Source organism: Clarias gariepinus, chromosome 4 (assembly GCF_024256425.1).
Source record: "Clarias gariepinus isolate MV-2021 ecotype Netherlands chromosome 4, CGAR_prim_01v2, whole genome shotgun sequence".
NCBI lineage: Eukaryota > Metazoa > Chordata > Actinopteri > Siluriformes > Clariidae > Clarias > Clarias gariepinus.
The window spans coordinates 16,094,131-16,117,691 of NC_071103.1; the positions used below are offsets into that span (position 1 = coordinate 16,094,131).

Consider the following 23,561-nt stretch of genomic DNA (forward strand, 5'->3'; position numbering starts at 1 on the left):
ATGATGAACGCGCTTCCGGTGCTGGCAGTGACTTCCTGTCTGCGGCCGTTAGCGCCGCTAGCATTAGCATCGCTAGCGTCTTTAGCTGCAGCCTCGAAGCGAGCATAGAAAGTGTTCAGCTCATCTGCCAGAGACACGTCTGCGTTTAACATACCGGATGTTGGTGCTTTATAATCCGTTATTGTTCTTAATCCCTGCCACAGGCTCCTAGAGTCATTCTGTTGGAGTTGCTTCGCCTCTTTCACCGCCTTCCGGACGCTGTATGATGCAGCCTAGTACGGTTCCATGTCCCCCGACGCGAGTCCCGTGTTGTAGGCAGCGGTGCGAGATCTCAGAGCGTCGCGGATGGTTTTATCCACCCACGGCTTCTGGTTGGGAAACGTTTTAATGGCCTTTTTTGTCTACGGTATCGTCCGCTAGTTTCCCGATGAATCCCACAACCGCTTCCGTAAACACGCTGACGTCATCGGAGCTGTTTCGGAACATGTCCCAGTCTGCGTCATCGAGTGCGTCCTGTAACGCGGCCACCGATTGGTCCGTCCAGCACGCGACCTCCCTCTGAACCGGAACTTCCTGTTTCAGCCTTTGTTTGTATTTTGGCATGAGAAAGATGGCGGCGTGGTCGGATTTACCAAACGGTGGACAAGATTGTGCCTTGTAGACGTCCTTGACCGTTGTATAGCAGTGGTCCAGTGTCCTTTCGCCCCTGGTGGGGCAGGTAATGTGCTGATAAAAGTTCGGCGCTGCGCGTTTGAGGTTGGCACTGTTAAAATCCCCCGCCACAATAAGCGCAGCGTCCCGGTGTTGTGTTTGTTGTTGTGTGAGTGCCTCATGCAGCTCGCATAAGGCAGTGTCCGTGTCCGCTTGTGGTGGAATATAAACGGCGCTGATTATGACCGATGTAAACTCCCGAGGAAGGCAAAAAGGACGACACATGATGGACAGTAGTTCCAGATTTGGTGTGCAGGAGCGTGTGAGAGGAACAACGCTCGCGCTGTTGCACCAGCTGCTGTTCACCATTAAACACACGCCGCCTCCCCTTGACTTCCCCAAGTCCCGCGTCCTGTCCATGCGGTGAACCGAGAAGAACTCGGCCGGCTGGATGGCGTGGTCCGGCACCGCTGGGTTCAGCCATGTCTCGGTGAAGCAGAGGAGATTGCAGTCCCGAATGTCTCTCTGGAACTTTATCCTGGCCCTGAGGTCATCGAGCTAGTTCTCCAGTGACTGGACGTTGGCGAGCAGGATGCTAGGCAGAGGTGTGCGGTGTGCACGGGCTCTCAGCCTGTTTCTGACGCCGGCTCGTTTTCCTCGGGGCCGCCGCTTCGCGTCGCGTCCTTTGTTGTCCCTCAGGATCTCACTCGGCCAGCTCGGATCCGGAGTTAAAAACGTCGAATTGTGAGTACATTGTATACCAATAGAAACAAGAGTGTCTCTATCATAACTAATGTACCCCATGGTGGTAATTTTGCCGGTTTTAAAACGCTGTTAACTAACTTAAAGAACAAAAACAGAGAAAAGGTGGTCGGAGCAGTCGTGACAGCAGCCGACCTCACCGGCGCCATCTTGGATAGTCTAGTCAGGAAGAATAAACATACACAATTATATATACACAACAAACTGTGATGTGCTGTGTGTTCTGACCTTTAAACCTGTGCACCTTTCTTTTTCAGTTTGAGATTGGATCGGACCACACGGGCCAGTCTTCATTCCGCATGTGCATCAGTAACCGTTACCAGGGCCGGGAACATCTTACAAGAGCTGCAGTTTTAAAGTTGCTCTGATCCGTCCTCCAGCCATCACAATTCGGCCCTTGTCAAAGTCATTCAAATCCTACTTCCAAGACATCAACATCATGGACAAAATGTTCACCTGCTGCCTAATATATCCCACCCACTTTCAGGCAAAATTGTAACAAAATGTCTCACTGTACCTGTCGTTGGTCACAATGCTACTGTATGACAGATTGGTGTATATCTACCACCATCAGAGGAAGCTTTAGTAATAATTCTCTCTTTCTTGGTGCATGGGGAACTGAGTACCTGAAAAGCATTTTCCAGCTGAACTCAGACTTTCCACAGATTGGCCTTCCTTCCCGCCTCTCAGGGAGCACAGGTTTCAATTAGTTTTGAAGAATGCATTGTCTGTGGAGGCTGAAGGGCACAGCCATGCTGTCCTCTACTTGACAAGTTGAGTTGTTTTACAGCAGACCACTTGAAGAGTATGATTTTTTTTTTGGTCAATTGCCTGATGCTTGCTACCATTTCCCATCTATCTTATTATCAGAGTTTTGATTCTGCAATCATGCAGACATGGTCTGTGACGAACGATTGTGTTTGTACGTTTTTGGCTGCAAGCTTTGCCGTGCTGATAATTAAAATTTAAGTAGGTGCACGGATACATAACCGGACTGTATTTTAATGAAAATGATAATAATGGTGCAAGTTGAATAAAGGATTGGCCTAAAGAGAATAAAGGATTGGCCTAAAGCTCTTACGATTTGCCTGAAGATGTCAGGCAGAAATGCTGTAATGACATGAATGGCAATGGCACTGAAATGGGGGGAGGAAAAAAAAGAAAAAGAAAAAAAAAACTTTGACAAAACGGAATTCTTGAAGATAACACATATTGAAAAGTCCTTCCACACTTCTGGGAAGGGAAAAAGAAATGAATGTCAGTACGGCGTTTTCTTCAGAAGGACAAAAAGCTATTAATTGTGCAGCAGTCTGTGTGTCTGACAGTGTGGCTTTGCTTGAGCACGGCACTGAGGAGTGTTTGTGATTAGGGGAAAAAACAGACAGCCACAGTAAAACAGGCTCTGGTTAAAGCCCTCCAAGGACATACTGGGATGCTCTGCAGAAAAGACAGGCACTTACACGAGTGTGGATTTAAAGAATCGTTTTATATCCCGTGAGATCCTGAATGCTTGTGAGGTGTGTACGTATATATATCATGCGCAAACACAAGACTAACACTCAGAGTGTCATCAAGTATGTCCTGTTTTTCTCTTAATATCTATCACACTGTATCCCTTACTCTCACATACACACACACAGATCTGTGTCATCTGTTCTTGACTGGTGCTGTAGGCTCTGGTTTAGTTTCTAACGCTTATCTACCACACACTGTGAGCCTAGGTGGATGAGAGTGAACACAGAACTCCTGTACCACACACACACACACACACACACACACATGCACACACAGAGAGAGAGAGAGACAAAAAACTCCTGTGAATCCTAATTCATCCAAACAAACCAACCCACAGCTAAATATGGAAGACTGTCATAATTTAAACCACTACGCATATGTTGTAGACACTCCTCTCTCCCAAAACACAAGCATATGTTATGCAGCCAGGACTCCCACAAACATTCACACTCAGTCAATCTCTCCCTCTCGAACACACACACATGCACGCGCTGATCCGGTTTTTGTGGGGACATGTGCCGTCTCCTGTGGGGAGGCCATCTGTACATCATACTGTTCTGTAAGTGTTACGTTAACATTATGCAGAGCTGCCGCATCTCTCCCTTCCCTTCCTCATCCCACGGTATATTTTTCCAAGCGTTCACGCTAGGATTCGATGACGTGTTTATACAAACGACTCGCCGTATATGGAGATGAGATGAACAACGTGCGTGTATTCACACGGGACCTCGCGTTTCTGTGGACGACTCCGAAACTCTAATTAGCACCAGGAGTGTGAAACGGAGCGCACACTCACACGCACACAGAGATGCCTGTAATTAATAATGAATCCAGAGACAGTGGACGTGCTGGGCTTTTATCAGCGTCGATCCAGAAAACTTTGTCTTTTTCACGGCAACATTTCCACCACCTATAAAACTCCAGGATTAAACCAAGAGTCCCGCTGGTAAAGCTTCAACCAGAATGACGGGAGACGCAGTGGAAAATTCTTCAAATGACCAAAAACACGCAGTGTCTATTACAGTAACCTCGCACTGAAACGAAAAGCCCTAGAAATACCATGGTGCACTCATGAAAGGCTTTCGAGATTATACCATTCACAGATCCCTTAGTTTCCAGCTTTGTCACTGCAGGCAGAGGGCCGATTCAGCTTTATTGCTTTGTGCAGACCTCAAACTTCTTGGGAGGCCGTGAGGGATTTATTTATTTTTTTACTTGACGGCTTCTTTATGATGTTGGCTTGGCTGGTCCACAGTCCAAAAATAGCCCATAGATGTGATACAAAAGACCAAGGACTGATTTCTTGATGCTTCTTTATAGAAGCAAATGACAGGCTTCAACTGTTTGGCATGAACGCGTACAATCGCTCATCGTGTAGTAGCAATCCTCACATTAAAGCACTTAGCATTTGTGCAGTCTGACTCAGTGTCCTGATATAGCTGAGCTCTTCAAAGCATATAGACTCCTTTCATGACGAAATCCGCAGCAGACAGCCGGCCGACGCGGCTCTCTTCTTGTTTACGGCTCCCGTTTGTATACGAAATGGACCGTGTATGGATCACATCCCCTGCGAAAGTCAAGTACAACCTTCTTGCCAAAAAGGGATTCCGTGAAAATAATGATAGCCTTGTGAGAGGGTAAGGAGGAGCCTGGCAGAGAATCATCGGGGACGGCTTGAAGATTGGGCCGAGGGCACGGCAATAATCACAGCCCTTGATACACCGCAGGCACAACAGACTTCCTTCTTCTCCAAGCGCCAATCCAGCGCTTAACCAACACACAAAACATAATCTATTTGGGAATGCTCAGGAACCTCAGTGCTGGTTTGGCTCGCATTCCTGTTGGATTTGTCTGCAGGAGGAACCGTTATTCTGTGTATGTACAGTATGTGTGTGCGGAGGTGGGAGCCTTCAGAGGAAGCACGGCGTGAATCTCGGTGTACACAACAAACCGAAATTTGAGCTGAGACCGATATGAGTGTGTGTTTGTGTGTATGTGCAAACTTGTTCATCGTCTGCAAAAATGTTTCATCTCAGGAACGACTTCGTCCTGCACACCTGCAGAACTGCGAAACGGATCACACACTCCTACAGTGCAAGCTCTGTGCACGAGTGATGATCTAATTAACTGGCAGTAAAAAAAACAAACAGGAACAACAAAAAAGAACAGATTCTGGCACACCCATTGAGCAAGACCTTTGCTTCGACAGTGAATTCCTCGTTATCAGGACTCATTCTGCCAGTACCATCCCAGAGCCTCCCTCTGCTTTTCTGATGGACTGAGTCCAAGCCGGAGCCTGGGTTCTTATCTTTCCCAACACACGCCATGTGTTTGAGCACCTGCATGCTTGTTCGCTCTTCACACGCTATAAAAACAGTGTGACACTAGCCATATACATCTTTGCTATGGCTTTAGGCAATGTTACATCATTACGCAGCATGCAGTGGGCTCAATTTTATCTCCCATAAGGCACATTATATCCTTTACTAGTCGAAAAATCCTACATGCCACATGCTTAATGCTCGGTTTTAATTTGCTGTATAGATATGCTTCCTTTTCAATAATAATCATTTACAATGTACTCACCGTACTGCACAAGTATGGAGCAAGGTATGGAGCAATTAGGGTTTGAAACAGAGGCATAAAACACGAGGCAGAAAATTGGAAGCCGCCCTGGTCTCACGGACAACAAGCGAAATTAAAAAAGTTCATTTTTTAGCATTGATGGAATTTTTCACTAAAATAGAATGAATAATGGGAAATGTCGCTCAAGTGAATAGAAAAAGTGGGTACAGCTCGTCAAATAATTGGCTATCCTGGGGTTCACAGCGCAAGCTTTAATGGCACGCTCATAGCGGGAATAATATGCACAACTCTACCTTCGTAGCAGTCATTAGCTGAAACGTTTGCACTGATCTGTTTGCATGTTTAACAGACTGTGAAAAAAGCACATTATCTCTGCTCTGACAGATCAATTAAATGTATAGCTCTGGTCTGATCTTGGAAAAAAGAAAAGAAATTAGCTCCAGCAAAAATGCCTCAGGTGAACCTATCAAAGAGTTTAACACTCCTAAGGAAACTTTACTTTGATGGCAGACTGGTTAAAAAAGGAGATGCAAGATAATTACATGCTGTTAAACTTTTATAAACCGTTATCATGTATGCGTCATCCCATAACACTGAAACGTGAGGAGTACGGTCCATGCCTTTGCGAATACATTACAAAATTGCTAATCAAACATTTTTGAACATTTGTTTTAAAGACAGGGCAGCACTGTGACCTCCCACCTCCAGAGTCGAAGGTTCGATTCCCACCTCAGGTCTGTGTGCGTGGAGTTTGCATGTTCTACCGGTGCTTAATGGGTTTCCTTCCACAATCCAAAGATATGCAGACTAGGTTTCCAAATTGCGAGTAGTGTGTGTGAATAGAAAAAGCAGGTACATCCCGTCAATATTGTTCATCTTGTGCCCTAAATCTTCTAGGATAGGCTCCAGGCCCCGCACAACTCTGTACACCGGATAAGCGGTATACAGGATTAGTGACAATACCCAGAAGCCTGGCATAGTAGAAGACTTGATAGTTGTGTAATTTAGTCCAACAATATATTTCATTCAGTGAAGACGTAGGATATTGGATGACACCAAATATCTTGCTTGTGAGATTCTGACACCACTTGTTTCTAAGCATATCACTTCTGGTGTTTGCACATTACATGGCTTGCAAGAAACCGGTTCAGTTCCTGAGAGGATGTCACCAGTATAAGGTGTCACACGATGCGCATTGCCCTGATATTGATATCACATCCAAAATGAAAACTAAATAAAACAAATGAATTGGATTTTTTTTTTGTTTTGCATTCCTCTCCAGGATACAATCTTGCACTTTATTGCATGGTCATAATCCGGGATGTTTTTTATTACTTCAACAGTAACACATACTGTGGATAAAGTGAACTGTCAGTCAGGGCTGTCACAATGCTATGGTTGTTAGCACCTGCCATATGGCTTATAGCAAGAAGGCTGAACGTTTTTTTTTTCTTTTAAAAAGAAATAAATGACAGAGTTGTGCCTTGCACAGAGCACTATCTTTACAAGCAGCAATCTGTGGCTGCTTTAACAGCAAGGCGTGCACCTCTCAGTCTAACAGCCATGCATGCCAGTCCAGCACGAGCTCATTACTGTAAAACTACCTTACTGAATCGTACTGGGTCAGAATAACCACAAAACCGCACAGCAGGCTCTACTCAGTTATATAGTATACTATTTATATAAACAGTCCAAAATAATAGCCTGCACCGAGTCTAGCAGTGCGTCGTCGAGAGTGCTTTACTAGTTATGCATGTGAAATGACGCTCGCGCACATTGACAAGTCTGTACTGTACGTGCAACTTTGTAACCCTTTCGGTCTTTATTTATCTTTCGGCGGTGCGCGAGACTTCGAGCGAAATTCCGATCGATTGCGTCAAAGTAAAGTAAAGACATGTTTCTTTAACGCGTACGTGAGTGACACACCTCAGCGTGCTCGGTCCTGCTTTAATGACTGACTAATAACATTTAATAAACAGCCAAACCCACAGGGCCATACGCTTCTCGTAACGTCACCGAATAACAGGCAACAAACATTACATTCTCTAGACAAAGAAACAGAAACCAAAGCTTATTTAACATAAGGAGACGGGGTTTAAAAAAAGAAAAACGAAAGCATGCTGTGTTCCAATCCATGTGTCCAGTGCCTGAGCTGTAATGTTACTCACCGGAGGACACGGAGGAGGAACCTGACAGACTGGAGTTACTCGAGGCTGCCATCTCTCCGCGCTCACTGTCTCTCCGCTGCGATTAACGTGCGCTCACGGGATCTGATCAGGTCGTCCATCACCGCAGCCGGTCACCTAATTTCAGTCCGACTGTCACAAGCGCTGCCGCATTCACTCTGCGCTTTTAACCGTCAGTGCGCGCGCGTGTAAAGGAAATATTTGAAATACATATAAATATATATAGATAGACAGAGAGAAAGAGAGAGAGGGGGGAAATGAATGGACGAGCTAAAAGTTCCCGCGTGTCGTGTCACGTCATGTTTTCGCTACGCTGTATAAGAGCATTTATTACTGTATGAGCTCCATGTGCCACTTCAGAGCGCCGAGTCAACACGCTCGCTCGCGCTCTCTCTCTCTCTCTTCCGCGGTCTCCGCCTTCTTAAAGCGCGAGCACAGTGTGGTGAGGCTGTGCACGCGCTTCAGGAACGCGCGCGTGCGCGCGGCTCTGCACATGCGCCGTAAGCGGCGTGTAACAACACTGTAGCTGGTGTGTACTGTCTCTAATGCATTTTATGTCCTTATAGAAATCTAGTTTCATATTTTATATATCGGGCCAGGGGTGGCTGGAGATTATCCTTAGAAAACTTAGGGCACAAGCCGAGCTGGCTAATCCCCTGGACGGGGTGCCAATCCATCGAAGGGCACACACATACACACACACACTCTCACAGGTTTATTCACACACAAGTGCAATTTGGGTACACAAATTAGCATAATCTATATGTTTTTCAATTGAGGGAGGAAACTGGCGTACCCTGAGGAAACTCCATGCACACAGATTCCAACAGTGCTAACCCACCGCACTGCACACAATATACTGTATATTGACAAATCTATTCGCTCGCCTGCCTTCACAATTTGAGTGACATCCAATTCTTAATCCATAGGGTTTAATAACACCCTTTGTTGCTATACCAGCTTCTGGTAAGGCTTTCCACAAGGTTTAGGAGTGTGTTTGTGGGAATTTTTGACCATTCTTCCAGAAGCGCATATACACACACACACACACTATATATATATATATATATATATATATATATATATATATATATATATATGAGTGTATATATTATATTATAATGTATTATATTATATTGTACCACTGGTGCCTCAGTGGTACTGTAGGTGTTTCGCCTGGGTTCGCCAAAAGGCCTGTGTTTGATTCCCAGAGTGTGCAAACCCCCCAGCCACTGGATGCAGTGACGGTCCCAAGCCAGGATAAAATGGGAGGGTTGCATCAGGAAGGGCAAAATCTGTGCCAAGTTGTTGTGCGGCCTGGATATTCCGCTGTGGCGACCCTTGCCGGGAGCCAGTGTCTGACCTCACAAATGCGCTTCTGGAAGACTGGTCAAAAATTCCCACAAACACACTCCTAAACCTTTTTACATTAGCTCCAGGTAAAGGGCCCACCATGCTTAGCTTTCTAGCTATAAGCCAAGATGACAGAACTAAATTTTTCTTGTTTAGACTAGAAGGCTTTCCACATTCTTACAACTCAATAAAGAAGGTAAAACAAGTACATATTCTTTGAATTTTATAAACACACCTACCTTCATAATACTCATTTAGGTTTAGTGCAAGTCCCATGAAGTTTTATTAATTTTTAAGTAATATATGGAAATAATGAATAATTTTGTACATAATTAGGCAGACATGATAAACATATATAACAAAATTGGTACAGCATATAATATGGTGCCGACAATCTCTCAACACTTTTATTTATTAAAATATATGATAAACTACCTATTCTGGTTATAACTCTGCTTTTTGCACTTATTGTATTCCTGGGTGTACAGTACATAAATTGAGCGATGACGGCAAGCAGAAGTCACGTGATACGTGCCGCTGCTTGATCATGTGACAAGCAACGTGACTTGCCAGTTTCCCCCTGTAGTTGCAGCAGTCCTCATAGCGCCCGGCTGTCTCTGAGTGAGATCTGCTTACAGGGTAAGTGCTTTTACATGTTTTGTAAGAAATATGCACTAATGAATGAATTAATGCTCAGTTAGTTTAAATGTAATGGCCTGGTTTCTTTCGGGTGGGTGTGGTTTTGATGTGTTGATCGTGCTAGTGAACGCTGCATCACATTACACAGCTAAGTCACAGCTTCTTAAATGCATTCATGTTAATGTTTTCACTGCTTCGGGTTTATTTCCTAGTTAAGTAATACAGCACATGCTGTATAACTTGTTGCCCTGAGATCCCAGATGAACAGCTTCTACAGGTTTATTAGATTGATGTGTTTTAACAGGAAGCATAACTGCTTTGGTAAGGTGTTGCATAATAAAAAACTGATTTTCTTGCTTGAAGCTTCAGAATGATGAAAGCATGTCTGGCTGCTCTGCTCCTTGCTGTGATGTTGAAGTCGGCGTGGTCCAGGGGCTGCTCTTCATTCTTCTGCAGAAAATCTCACCATGTGAGCGGAGGATCTGATGCACCAGACCCTGGGAAACCACTATTTCTTAGTCCATACCTGGAACAAGGAAAGATAGAAGAAGGTACGAGTTTACACAACAGAGCAGGCTGTGTGTATGTATTTTTACTCTTTAAGAACCGAGACAAGTTCTTCGTACTGCTGAAGATGGCTTGAAATGAATGTGAAAGTCAGGGTTAAAGAGGCAAGATGGTGCTTAGTGTGCTTACCGCTGGTTAACCAGAAGTTAAAAAATGAGGAGTTTTTAATCCGATTGTCTGTGTTGCTGAATTCCAGTTCTGCTTTAAAAAAAAAAAAATGTTAGCGATACCGAAAGCTAGTGAGCAGCCTGCTGTTTTTTTTTTTAAGGAGTGAACGATAATAATAAGGCTACTGGACAGATGCGGACAATTTTTACCGCCATTACGCAGGTCCAGTCATTATGACATACAGTAGTATCACGGCTTATAACGAAAAGTATAAGTATCAACATGGGTTAAAATCTAAATAATCTTTTGTTTTTTCGTTTCTTTTTTTTTTTTTTTCGTCTTTTTACCAGTCAGTCTTCATCAGTGGAATCATTCCGGTTCATGAAATTTATATGAATTACTTAACCTTGTTGACGGATCTCATAGTTCTGTCTTGCAATTGCATTATTGACAGACTCAATATTAAAATATCCCCAAAAAATTTATAGGGGGGAGTCAAATCTGGCACGGTGAAGGGTACTTCAGTTTGTTCCTCTGTAAAGTTTCCCAATAAAATATTTTTTTTAAAAGCTGGGACTCATCCAGAGGACTCCAGTTGCATATTGTTCATAAGATGTAATAATATTTATATAGTTGCAAGAATGTGGAAAGCTTTCTATTCTAAACATATATATATGTATGTTCTGTCATCTTGGCTTATAGCTAGAAAGCTGAGCATGGTGGGCCCTCTACCTGGAGCTAATGTGAAGAGTTACTCTGGCTATCTTACAGTCAACAAAAGCTACAACAGTAACCTCTTCTTCTGGTTCTTCCCTGCACAGGTGAGATAAGACTGTAAAATCAACACACATCTCAGCATTCAGATATGTTTACTGCTACCTTTGGATTCATGGAATTACGATTGCTATGTCATAACAGCATAAAAATACTAATAAAAGAACTGGGGTAGTTGGGTACATATGTATATTTATGTATAGCACTTAAAACATAATTTTGTCTGTCCTGAAATATAATAATTAAAATGCAATTAGTAATGTTTTATTAATGTGTTAATTCATTAAGCTTCTCTTGCTTGAAACCTTATTTTGCATGTAGTGTTTAGTAAGGGGCAAGAAAAATAAACATTTCAGTTTCCCACAACCTTTGCTTAACTCTCACTGACCGCTTTGAACCCCTTTGAACTCTTTTTTTTTTTTTTTTTTTTTTGTAAATTTCACAAGTCGCGCATGTTTAATGAGAAGTTGCATCATTTTAATGTTTTGAATGCATATCTACGTTCATATATGTATATTAATGAATATTAATGTCTGTCACATGCACACACACTGGCCACTTTATTAGGTACACATTTTTAAGTGCATGCAAACATCTAATCAATCACACTGCAGCAGCTCAATGCATTTAGGCGTGTAGACATTGTCATGATGACCTGCTGAAGCTTAAACTGAGTGTTATAATGTGTAAAAAGGTGTTTAAAGTGATTTTAAATGTGGCATAGTTGTTGGTGCCAGATGGGCTCGTCTGAGTGTTTTTGAAACTGCTGATCTGTGGGGATTTTCACACAAAGGTTCACAAAAAGTGGGCTATAAAAACAAAATATCCAGTGAGCAGCAGTTTTCTGGGCAAAAATGGGTTACTCAGCTGACAGAAAGGCAACAGTAAGTCAAAAAAAACATCTTGTTACAACATCTCTGAATCCACAGCACATCTAACCTTAAATCACCTTAAAGTGACACTCCTGTTAGCTAAGAACAGGAAACTGAGGCTACAATTCACATGGGCTCAACAAAATTGTACAATAAAAGACTGGAAAAATGTTGCCTGGTCCGATGGGTCGTGATTTCTGCTGCAACATTCTGGTGGTAGAGTCAGAATTTGGCGTAAACAACTTCCTCGTATCAACAGTTCAGGGGGGTTGTGGTGGTGTAATTGAGCATCATTAAATGCCGCAGCCTACCTACAGTAAGTATTCCTGTTGACCGGGCCATCCTTTTATGACCACTGGAATGCACCATGTCACAAAGCATGACAATGAGTTAATTGGACTTAAATGGTCTCTACAGTCACCATATCTCACTCCGATAGCGCACCTTTGGTATTTGGTGGAAAGCGAGTTGTGTGGCTGAAAATTTTGCAGCAACAGCGTGATGCTGTCATGTCGATACTGTATGGACCAAATATCTAAGGAATATTTCTAGCACCTTGTTGAATCTATGCCAAAAAACTGTACAGTTATTAAGGAAAAAAGGGGGGGGGGTCCAATCTTTTTTTTTTTTTTTTAAATGGTGATATTAACTGACAAGGTAACTTTATTATGTCTTTAGCAGGAATGTGTTTAATCAAATTTTGTGCATTTGCCAACTATGCTATAATTTTTCATCCATTGAGAGCGGAATTGAGCCATGGCTTGGAAGTGGAATATTGTGACCTAAGAACACTTTTTAATAATCAAAAAAAATAAAGCTGTGGTATTTTAGGAGATAAAAAAAAAAACATGCCAGTAATAGACTTGCTGTTTAAATGCATTTTTTTGTTTTGATTTCTTATCTTTCCAAACTACATGCTTGTAGTTCAACATTATTATAATACTTGGTACTGCAGGGCCTCTCTTTGCTCTCTCGCGGGGAGCCTGGAGCCTATCCCAGGGGATTTTGGGCACAAGGCATGGTACACCCTGGACAGGCAGTGCTGTATGCCATGGATTCCACAAATTCCAGTCACCTAATGACACTGACAAACTCAGAACTCATTGTCATGTTCATGAAAACCGTTTCAGACGACATTTTTTTTGTGACATGTTGGTATATCATGCTGGAATCCTAAGCAATTAGAAGTTGGGTAAAGTGATTCATATTATCAGGATAAGAAAACATTTCCTGCAATATTTTCCTTACACCACCTCCACCAGCCTGAACTGTTCCCACTAGGGAAAGTGGATCCATGGATGCATGCTTTTGGCAGTGAATTCTTCCCCTACTAACTATGTATCTCAGCAGAAAATGAGATCCAACTGGTTACATTTTTGCAGTCTTCACCTGGCCCAGTGAAAGTATGCGAGTGATTATTTTGCACTGATGTCAGTTTCTATATGCAGACAAAACCAGAGAATGCTCCCGTGCTGCTGTGGCTGCAGGGAGGACCTGGGGGCACATCCATGTTTGGCCTTTTCGTGGAACATGGGCCTTACTTTGTCTATAAAAATCTGACTTGTAAGTACATGTTGTCTGTTGAGCAATCCTGATTTGGGATGTTGGATGTGTTGTAAAGTGTGCCGCATATAAACTCCATGATATACAGTATAAGCTTTAAGCGCATGATATTTTAATGTTTTAGTAACAGATTTGCTTTTCTTTGTGATTCAAGTGGGCTATAGGGAATACCCCTGGACTTCTAGATACTCCGTTCTATACATTGACAACCCGGTAAGTATATTGGTTTCTGTGGATTTGACTCCAGCATCATTGCATCTGCGGTTCCTAAAGGATTATAGTTAATAATAAGATTATAGTATATTAAAATAGCTCACTTGTTTGACCTTTGTCGGTGACCTTTAAGTAATTGTGCATACTCCTTTAGGTGGGTACTGGATGGAGTTTCACTGATAATGATCAAGGCTTTGCCAAAAACCAGGATGATGTTGGCCGAGATCTCTACAAGTAAGCTGTCCAGAGATTTTTCAGCATTATAAAGTAAGGCTTTTCTGTCCAGATTCCTGTTGTTGTTGTTTTTTTACATATCTCCTGTTTTTGCTGCATTGCAGTGCACTGGTTCAGTTCTTCCAGCTTTTTAGTGAGTTTCAGCCCAATGAGTTCTACGCCACAGGAGAGGTGAGTGGGAAGACAGCACTGTTCTCCTCTCATCCACTTATTCACTGTGATAACAGAGTACACTCCATGATTTTGGCAATCAGATGAGTAATTGCTTTGCTTGTATTTCTAGTTATGAGGAATGTACTAGACCGAACAGTTGAACAGTTTTCATAATCCTTCTCGTTATTTCCTTTATGGTTAGTCCTATGCAGGAAAGTATGTTCCTGCGATTGGGTACTACATCCACAAGAATAATCCTTCTGCCAAAGTGAAGATCAATTTCAAGGGCGTGGCTATTGGAGATGGTCTATGTGATCCTGAGATGGTGAGTGAATGGAAGATTTGTCTTTATCAGTGATGTATTTAGAGGGAAATCTATTTATAGTCAAGTCACTTATTCATACTGTAGTACTGCAGTACTGTGCAAAAGTCTTGAGCCACTCCTCCTTTCTTCATATTAAATTACATTCAATGATGTAGATCAAATTAACAAAATGGGAATAAATGCTTTACTGTGACAGACTGTAAAGTGCCTAAAGACACAATCATTTTTTTTTTTTACATTTATGTAGCAACCTTAGCAGTAATCTTATATCCCCTCTCCTTTATTCCAATCACCAGTACACTAATCACCGCCTGATCACCGGCATCATCTGCACCTGTTTCTCACTGGTTCATGCCTTACGTTAGATGTTTTTTATGCTTGAATGATTAATAGGTCACTGTGTGGCTTAACAAACAAAAACATTCCTCTTAAACTGGTCAAGTACAGGGACTGGACAGAAAATGGGTCAAAAAAAGACTTTTTGAAAGCCAAATATGAAGAGGATCAAGACTTTTGCACATTACTATATGTCTAAGGTTGTTAAGTAGATAGTTATCGAGGACAAGTTTTCCATGTCAAGTCCATTAGCCACATGCCTGTTTACATATGATTAAAAGTGTACAGTGTTATGTACACTATGGTATGTACACTATATTGACAATAGTATTCACTCGCCTGCCTTCACATGCATATGAACTTGCGCATCCAATTATTAATCTATAAGGTTTATTATAATGTTGGTCCACCTTTTGCATCTAGAACAGCTTCAAGTCTTCGGGGAAGGCTTTCCACAAGGTTTAGGAGTGTGTTCATGGGAATTTTTGACCATTCCTCCAGAAGCACATTCATGAGGACAGACGCTGATGTTGGACGAGAAGGCGTGGCTTGCAGTCTCCGCTCTTATTTGTCCCAAAGATGTTTTTATCGGGTTGAGGTCAGGTCTCTGTGCTGGCCAGTCAATTTCTTCCACACCAAACTCGCTCATCCATGTCTTTATGGAGCTTGCTTTGTGCACTGGTGCGCAGTCATGTTGGCACTGGTGTGGGTTTGTTTTTCAGCTCCTTACTTCCAGTGTCCAGCGACAGGAACTCTTAATGCTTCAGCATACCAAGACATTTTGAACCATTCCAATCTCACAGATCTTTTTAAGTTGTATACTAGCATGGTAAAGTTAATATATGCTGGGAGTGTACAGTGTGTTCTATAGCATTATATTGTGATCTAGAGAACAGTCTGTGTGATGAGCGGTGAAGGTGTAAGCACTGGATTCTGATTTGTGGTCTCTCTCTCTCTCTCCCTCTTTCCATCTCTCTATCTCTGTCAGATGATGGGAGGCTATGCAGATTTCCTGTATCAGACAGGCATGGTGGACGAGCTGCAGAGGCAGTATGTAAAGCAGCAGACAGATGCTTGCGTCAAACTCATTCAGCAGGAGAAATGGATAGAAGCTTTTGAGGTGCATTTAGTACCATGGCACATCATTGCTTTCTAATCATCTAATCTAATTGTCTTCTGCTGACAATTATTGTTAAACTGTTACTATAATAAAAAAAAAAAATCCTGTATTTTATTATACGCTGTTGACTTTCTCGCTGAATAAAGTGCTCTTTGTTTTTCTGATAGGTTTTTGACATCCTAATGAATGGAGACCTTGTTCCTTATCCGTCATTCTTCCAGAACGCTACAGGATGCACAAACTACTTTAACTACATGCAGTGTCGGGTAAAGAGATGGTTACATCCTACCTTTTATACCTTCATGTTAAGAGTAATTAACCAAATTGCTTTGCATGTGTCACAGTGAAGGTTTCAGTGAAATGTGAATGTTTTTGTAGCTGGAGATCTTAATTGCTGCTGTTTGTCTAATGGACTTTTAGCCTGACTGTTGGCATCACATTTTTAAAGGGATTGAACTTGGTAGCACTTTTCATGCTTTAATAACATGTAACAAAATGAAATTTTGTTACATGTGTTTAAGTTAAACTGGGATTTTTTTAATTGTGAATAACAGAACAAAGTTATGAGAGTATAAGAGACCTTTATTTCACTATATAATCTCCTGCTACACTCATACAGTACACTTACACCAGCATTACAGTAGAGCTTGGAAACCGTCAAGGTAAAAAAACAAACAAAAAAAACTTTCTAAGTACACCAGAGCCATGATCGAACTGCCGGCTTCACACCTGAAACGTTGGCCTCCCAGGAATTCCTGTTAATCGCACAAACTTATGGAAATTGAAGTCATGACTCTGCAGTACAAGCTGTACAAGCTGTACAAGCTGAGTCCTTGTAATGTGCACGTGGTGTATGATTGTGTGTACAGTTCCCACAGACGGACGCGTTTCTTCTGCAAGTTGGAGACAAGTTATCTATTGATTATAAAGGACCGAGATCACTCACAGACGTACAGACTTCTTTAAGAGTGCTTGAAGTCTTTTGTAAATGTCAATAGGTTTTTTCGTCAAAAAAACTGTTTTGACTTTAAAAATCAAATAGACACAGTAGAACTAATACATGCCAGTGTGAATGCACTTTTTTTTTTGTTACAATATGTCTGTAATAGGATTTGTAAAATAGGAAATAGCTTTCTTTCTACACAAAATGATAAAAGTCAGGGTCATTAAAAAATGGTATAAATAAAGGCAGTATTTTCTGAAATTGCACATATTCTATGTACGGTATAATTTTACAAATAGTTTGTTGGTGTGTAAGTGCATTTACTTTTCCAGAGTGTGTGAATGCAATCGTGATTTTTTTTTTTTTTTTTTTTTTTCCTGAACAGGAGCCTGAAGATCAGGAGTACTTCAGCCAGTTTGTGACGCTGCCCAATGTGAGAAGCTCTATCCATGTAGGAAACCTGACATTTAACGATGGGTCCGAGGTGGAGAAACATCTTCTCCAGGATGTCATGAAGTCCATCAAACCTTGGCTAGGTGTTCTCATGGACAACTACAGGGTGAGGAGATGCACAACAGAGCTATAGTGTTCTCAGTGCATGCTCCTGACATCTATTTGATACTCTTCAGTTACTTATATTTCACTTCCATGTATCACTTTTGTGTGTGTAGGTGCTGATGTACAGTGGGCAGCTGGACGTGATCGTTGCAGCTCCATTGACTGAGCGCTTCCTACCCACAGTGAACTGGACCGGAGCTGATGCGTATCTAAAAGCTGATCGCTTCTATTGGAAGGTGCAGCCCAGTGACAAAGAGATAGCTGGGTATATCCGGCAAGTGGAAGAGTTCTACCAGGTAAGCATCTTTTTAATGCAGGCCTTAATGGGTAACATTTAAGGCAGCCGTGTTCATTTAAAAGTCAACCAGTCCGAAGTTAAACTGGAATACTGTAAGTGATGCTATAATGCTGTTAGTGATTGCCATTTTCACAAAGCAGCTTTATAGAGATGCTGATGCAGATTTAAATGAAAGAAAAGCTGACATGGAACAAAACACAAGAGGAGGGAACTCATTATCTTTGGGGTGCCACCCGATGTCATTTGAGTATACAGGTGTAGAAGGGGAAATGTAAACAGTGTTGAAAGTCTGTTCATTATGAGCATATTGAGAATAGGCTGAGCACAGGCCTTTTTGGAATTTTGTGATTACAGCCACAGTTTTTTGTACAGCAGTTTCAGTTCACAGTAATACAGTAAGTAGTGCAGCACAATTAATCACATAAAAATCTAAATTGCGATATGGACCTGGGTAATTATTTAATTTTTAAAGGGTACAATTTTTACAGGTAATATATGCATAGTCTGGAATCTATGTGGAGTTGTCAGGAATTCAGTCATAATTAAAATGAACAATTTATTTGTAATTAACAACTTTTTTTTATATAATTTTGAGCTAATTAATAAATTTTGTCAGTTATCCTCTTAATGAGATCTCATCTGACATTATTTAATGTTAGACTTGATAAATATGTTTGAATGCAAAGTGTTGCATTTATTAGTTAAATGTAAAATCGTAATCGCAGTATGGGTCAAAAAAATTTTAATCAAATTTTGCTGCCCAAGTTTAAAGACTTAAGGGTATGTCTTGGGGCTAAACTTTTCAAACAAATTTAAGTTAAAAGATAAGAGGTTCAACCAGTTGTGATATATACTGTATGAGTATACAATTGATTTGTTTGGGTCTGTGCCCTCCTCATATTTTTCCTGTTATTTATGCATACTGTACTAATGTTTGAGATTCTGAAATATGCACTTCTTATTTTCTTCTATTTTAAGGTAATTGTTAGAGGTGGGGGACACATTTTGCCTTACGACCAGCCAGCAAGATCATTTGACATGATAGATAGATTCCTGTCCACGAAAGGATTTGCCTGATGCTGTCCTTCTGACATTAAGATGCTTGAATCACTTGGTTCCAGTTTATGCTTTCAGCCTTGAATGATTATTCATGAATCACAACTAAATCAACCTGAACACAGTGTTTGTATACTTGACCATTAAATGACTCTGTAAATTATTATTCATGCGAATGTACAGATTTTCTTTTTGTGAATCAGTTTTCAAATAAAGTGAGGTTTTTAAACAAATATTTTTGTGTGGTTTCATTTATTATTCATGTACTTTTATTTATTTTTTTTAGAGCAATTTAAGGACCTTTTTTTTTCATTTTTTATTTGAAAGCATTATTTATTTGCAACACAGCCATGGAATCATATGTAATGTAATTGATTGGCACCTCATTGGGACTCATGCCCTAAGTCTCCTCCCATTCCGTGACATGATCAGCTGTATAGACCATGAGTGAATGAGAGAATTGTCTGTTTTGGTGCCATCTAGTGGTTGAGATGCAATTTAACCTAATCTTTAATTTTCAATCTATTTTCACGCTTTACAGGAAAATTACTTTTTCTTCTTATTACTAATAATACTTTTGTTTACTGTACAATGTACAGCTAGAGGACAATTATGTTAAACAGTTAAATCTGTGAGAGAAAGATGAGTTTACTGATCCAGTTGTTCAGATACAGAAGGCTAACAGAATCTAGAGTCTAGTTGTTTCCACTTCTGACCTACAGAGGGCAGGCATACACAACAAGTGTTTAAGTACTGTGTAGGATTCCAAGTTTAACAAAACTAAGCATATCACTTGTGGTTTGGGGTAAAAGAAGTGTATTTTTTTTTTGCCATGGTCATGGTTTTACATCAAATAAAATAAAGTAAAAAAAAAAAAAAACTTCCGGCTACACTACCAGTCAGAAGTACAGAATAAATCCTAACTCCATGTTCTTTTCTGATTTGTATTTCTTTCTTTATTATAAAACATTACTGAAGGCATCAAAAATATGCAATAATCTCCTTAGAACAGTTGGTAAATCCTTCATAACGGCTCTAATCTGAGGTGCTGTTAATTGGTGATTTCTGCGGCTGGTGACTCTAAACTCCTCTGCAGCTGAGGTAAGTTCTGGTCTTGCGTTCATGAGTTTGATGGGTTTCGCAAATGCACTTGACAATACTGTTCTTGCAAGAACTATTCCAGAAAGGCTGACCTTCATATCATAAAATAACAACTGAATGTTTGTTGTAATTGTTGTTGTTACTTCATTACATATGTGTCATTTCGTAGTTTTAAATTATTCAGTATTATTCTAGAAGGTAGAAAATAAATCACTTAATAAATAAATAAATAAATGAATAAATAAATACATCAATCCATTCGTTTAGAGTAACCACCAGGTACCAGCACCTCAGATTCGAGTCGTTATGAAGGCTATACAGAGCATACCGTAAGTAACAGACACATCTCAATATCAACTGTTCAAATGAAATAATTTTCAATGCCTTCAAAATTGTGTTACAATGTAGACGGAAATAATAATAAGGAAAGACCATGGATTTAGAAGGTGTGTAGAAACTTTTGATTGGTAGTGTAAGGTGAAGCTTTTTTTATTTGATTTGATTTTTTGTTAGATGTAAACCATGACTGTGGCAAAAGAAATACACTTATTTTACATCAAACCACAAGTGATATGCTTACTGTAGTTTGGTTTACCTTGAAATCCTACACAATGGTAAGTACTGTACTTAAATACGTATTGCGTATGCTTGTCCTCTGTAGATCAGAACTGGAAACAACTAGACTCTAGATTCTGTTAGCCTGGCCAACACTATCTTCTTCTTAATCCTGTATCTGAACAAAAGCAGGATCAGAATTTTTTTTCTCATTTATATTATTCCTTCTGTACCCATCACATGCCATAAAACATAGCCTAAAACCGAAGCCTGAAGTTTTCCCAGTTCACCCATTTTAGCACCACAAAGCAGTGGTTGTCACAAAAGGGTCTAATATTTTTCCAGTTTTCTAAGTAATTGAAATCATAAAAACTATTTGATTTGATTATTATTATTATTATTATTACTGAGTTTTTCTAGCTTTTATTAATTAAAAGACTTTTGACTGGTACTGTATACTGTATGTTGCAGTAAATGGCCATAATCTGCACAGTATGGCTGTAGTGTACTTGCAATCTGGCATAAAACATTTTTTTAAAGTATAAAGATATTCTGTAGATTATGCACTTACAGTGTTCCCCATAAGCCATATTTAACAGTTAAGCTACATTTACAAATGATAGAATTTCACTGCATTATAAAGTAAAATCTTTTTTTACAGTATTTCAAGGAAGTTACCCTAAGAACACTCTCTAAGCAAATAATTTAAAAAAAGATTAAAGAGAATATACATACTGTTTATACTGTTTATAAGAAAGCCACCTTTTTTGTCGATAAAATTCTATAAGATGTTTTAATAACAGTTTTTTAATGTGTTTCTGATTTCTTTTCTTATTCTTTTTTTAAACATCAGCGTCCCATGTTTTGGTCCTCTTTGGTATATGCTTTAGATCTCTAAAACCTAATTGTCCATATTGTGTGTAGCTCGTGCCAGACTGCCATAAAGTGGTTTAAACTAAATCTAATTGACTGATTAATTGATTGCTTGATAGACGGAGTGATTTATGTTCTAATTTCTACAGTGCTTCCTATAGGCAACCCCTTTCAGATGTAATAGTTCTCATTTGTTTTTCTCCTACTCCCAACATTGAATTCATTTAGTTCTTTTTTTTTTTTTTTGCATTTAATTTAATAGGACACAATTTTTCAATTTAGCATGTAGCTAGTACCAATGTATTATGAGGTGTCAATCCCATAAGAGGCTTTAATAAAAAAGGAGTGCAGCACTACCACTGGGCGCCCCTCTGAGAGTTTAGGTGCATTCTTTTATTACAACAAATGTCCTAATTATTTTATTACAACAAATGTCCTAATTATCATATCGCCAACAAAAGATTCTTTGTGATCCATCTATTATCTCCATATAAGTTAATTGTATCCCAAATGCTTTTGTTTTATTTGATTGCTCTCCACATATGGATGTAAACTCCACTTTATGTCTTGTTGGGTTCCTTCTGAGACACTGAAAAGTGAAACTCCTGTTTTTGTTTTTTGTTTTAACTGATTTAAATTTTTGAGTATGTTAAGGTGTGTGTGTGTGTGTGTGCTGCCATTACAAACCTGCCTTGGTTTATATAGTATGAGAGAAATGTGTGAGCTTGTCTATTTCCTATTACAAAAGCCTGTCAAATAATGGGAAAGTTAAAAAGTTCAAGAAAAGGAGCATGTGTTAAGCCAAAAAATACTACATGCTTGTATTTGTGCTGATCAGTGTATTAATTAATGTGTAATGAAAAAAAAAAGATATTTCTTAATTTATAGATGGACTGATTGATGCCCTAATGTTTGTTTCATATCTCACAGCCACAGTGCTTCACTTAGCCAGTCTTCCTTTTAGGATGATACACACTCATTGCATGGGAACAGGAGTAAAACAAGAAAAATGTGCACACGCTCACACAAGCACATACCTGCACACACTCATAAGAAATAACAGACTATAGCATATTTTTAGAAATCCTTGTATAAAAGTATGCTTTTCAATTTGATCAATTGAAACAAAATGTCACTATTTCCAGGACTTTTTGACAATCAGACCCTTGAATTAATAGAGCTTTACATCTACTGTAACAAGGTAGCTCCAATACAGATTCACACATTGGCGGCACAAAATCATATTGTCTAATATGTACTGCAGTAATTGAAATGGCAAATTGAATTAATAATTTTTTTGCCTACTTTGTTGTTTTTTTTAATGAAGGGTTTGTCTCTAGATCGAAAGGCAGTTGAAGGGAGTGTGGGAGTTAACTAGCCTATGCACATGGGGGCACTCAAGCTTTGTACATTAGATGGAGTATGGCCCAGTCAACTTGGCGAGGGGTAACTAGTCACAAACAAAAACAAGAAAAGAAAAGCAAGTCCCGAAAAGTCCAGGAGGTTGAGACAACGCTGTGTGTTTTAGCCTGGAATAGTATGAGTGTTGTTAGTTCTCTATGGTTTCAAGGGTTATGATTAGTTTATAGGATTTGGAACAAACGCCAATGAAAAATTTAAAAAAGCCACTAAATTGAACAGAACCAATACAAAAGTGAGATACAAAAAAAGAAAAGACTAATAAAAACACAGATTATACACAATCAGTGAAACTGCTGCATCATAATCAAAGAAAAAGAAAAACTGATAAGTGACAAATCGCAGAAGAAGGAAAGAGTCAAGTAGACATGGTAAAAATCCAATGGTAAAAGGGCAAAATATATCGGTTACAGAATATTGTTTCCAGATGGATATAATAGTGACAATAGTAAATAATCAAAACATAAGATATTCTGACAGTTTCTAAGTTTCCATATTTTTTAAGCTGTTCATTAATAATAATAATAATTATTATAATAATAATAATAAGCAAACACCAATGAATGATATATTTGTAAAATCCTCAAGGTATTGACTGTCTATATGTGCAGAAATAGCATTTAGATCATATTTTGAAAAAGTATGGTTTAACCTTTGACTAAGTGGAAACTGACTTCACAACTTGTGGTAATTTGAGACAAATCCTCACTGGTTTAGGGTTTTAATTTCATCCTTGGTGAAATATTTAGTTCAACTAAATTAAGCAGAATAGTTAGTGTTTTTTCGGTAAAATAAGTATAT

General features: G+C 39.8%; 2 protein-coding genes across 2 annotated transcripts in view; one reads left to right on the forward strand and one right to left on the reverse strand.

Moving 5' to 3' along the window:
* Positions 1 to 8,092, reverse strand: part of chn2 (chimerin 2) — a 56,342-nt gene extending 48,250 nt beyond the window's left edge. Inside the window, exon 1 of the mRNA XM_053494638.1 lies at positions 7,683 to 8,092. Within this exon, the coding sequence (XP_053350613.1) occupies positions 7,683 to 7,734 (52 nt within the window). The 5' untranslated portion in view covers positions 7,735 to 8,092. The remainder of the gene's footprint in view (positions 1 to 7,682) is intronic.
* A 1,468-nt stretch (positions 8,093 to 9,560) lies between these two features.
* Positions 9,561 to 19,045, forward strand: cpvl (carboxypeptidase vitellogenic like). The gene is made up of 13 exons (XM_053493574.1): positions 9,561 to 9,692; positions 10,056 to 10,243; positions 11,070 to 11,188; positions 13,462 to 13,576; positions 13,731 to 13,789; positions 13,944 to 14,023; positions 14,128 to 14,194; positions 14,379 to 14,501; positions 15,826 to 15,957; positions 16,125 to 16,223; positions 17,286 to 17,459; positions 17,572 to 17,754; positions 18,735 to 19,045. Exons 2-13 carry the CDS (start codon positions 10,063 to 10,065, stop codon positions 18,831 to 18,833), a joined length of 1,431 nt encoding a protein of 476 aa, XP_053349549.1. The 5' UTR covers positions 9,561 to 9,692; positions 10,056 to 10,062; the 3' UTR covers positions 18,834 to 19,045.
* Positions 19,046 to 23,561: the final 4,516 nt, after the last annotated feature.

What these genes read in the sequence shown, in the direction of transcription:
- cpvl (XM_053493574.1), top strand. Translation starts at nt 10,063, where the DNA reads ATGATGAAAGCATGTCTGGCTGCTCTGCTCCTTGCTGTGATGTTGAAG. An exon ending in ACAAGGAAAGATAGAAGAAG is followed by an intron (nt 10,244 to 11,069) that starts GTACGAGTTTAC and finishes CTTGGCTTATAG; the next exon opens with CTAGAAAGCTGAGCATGGTG. An exon ending in GTTGGCCGAGATCTCTACAA is followed by an intron (nt 14,024 to 14,127) that starts GTAAGCTGTCCA and finishes GCTGCATTGCAG; the next exon opens with TGCACTGGTTCAGTTCTTCC.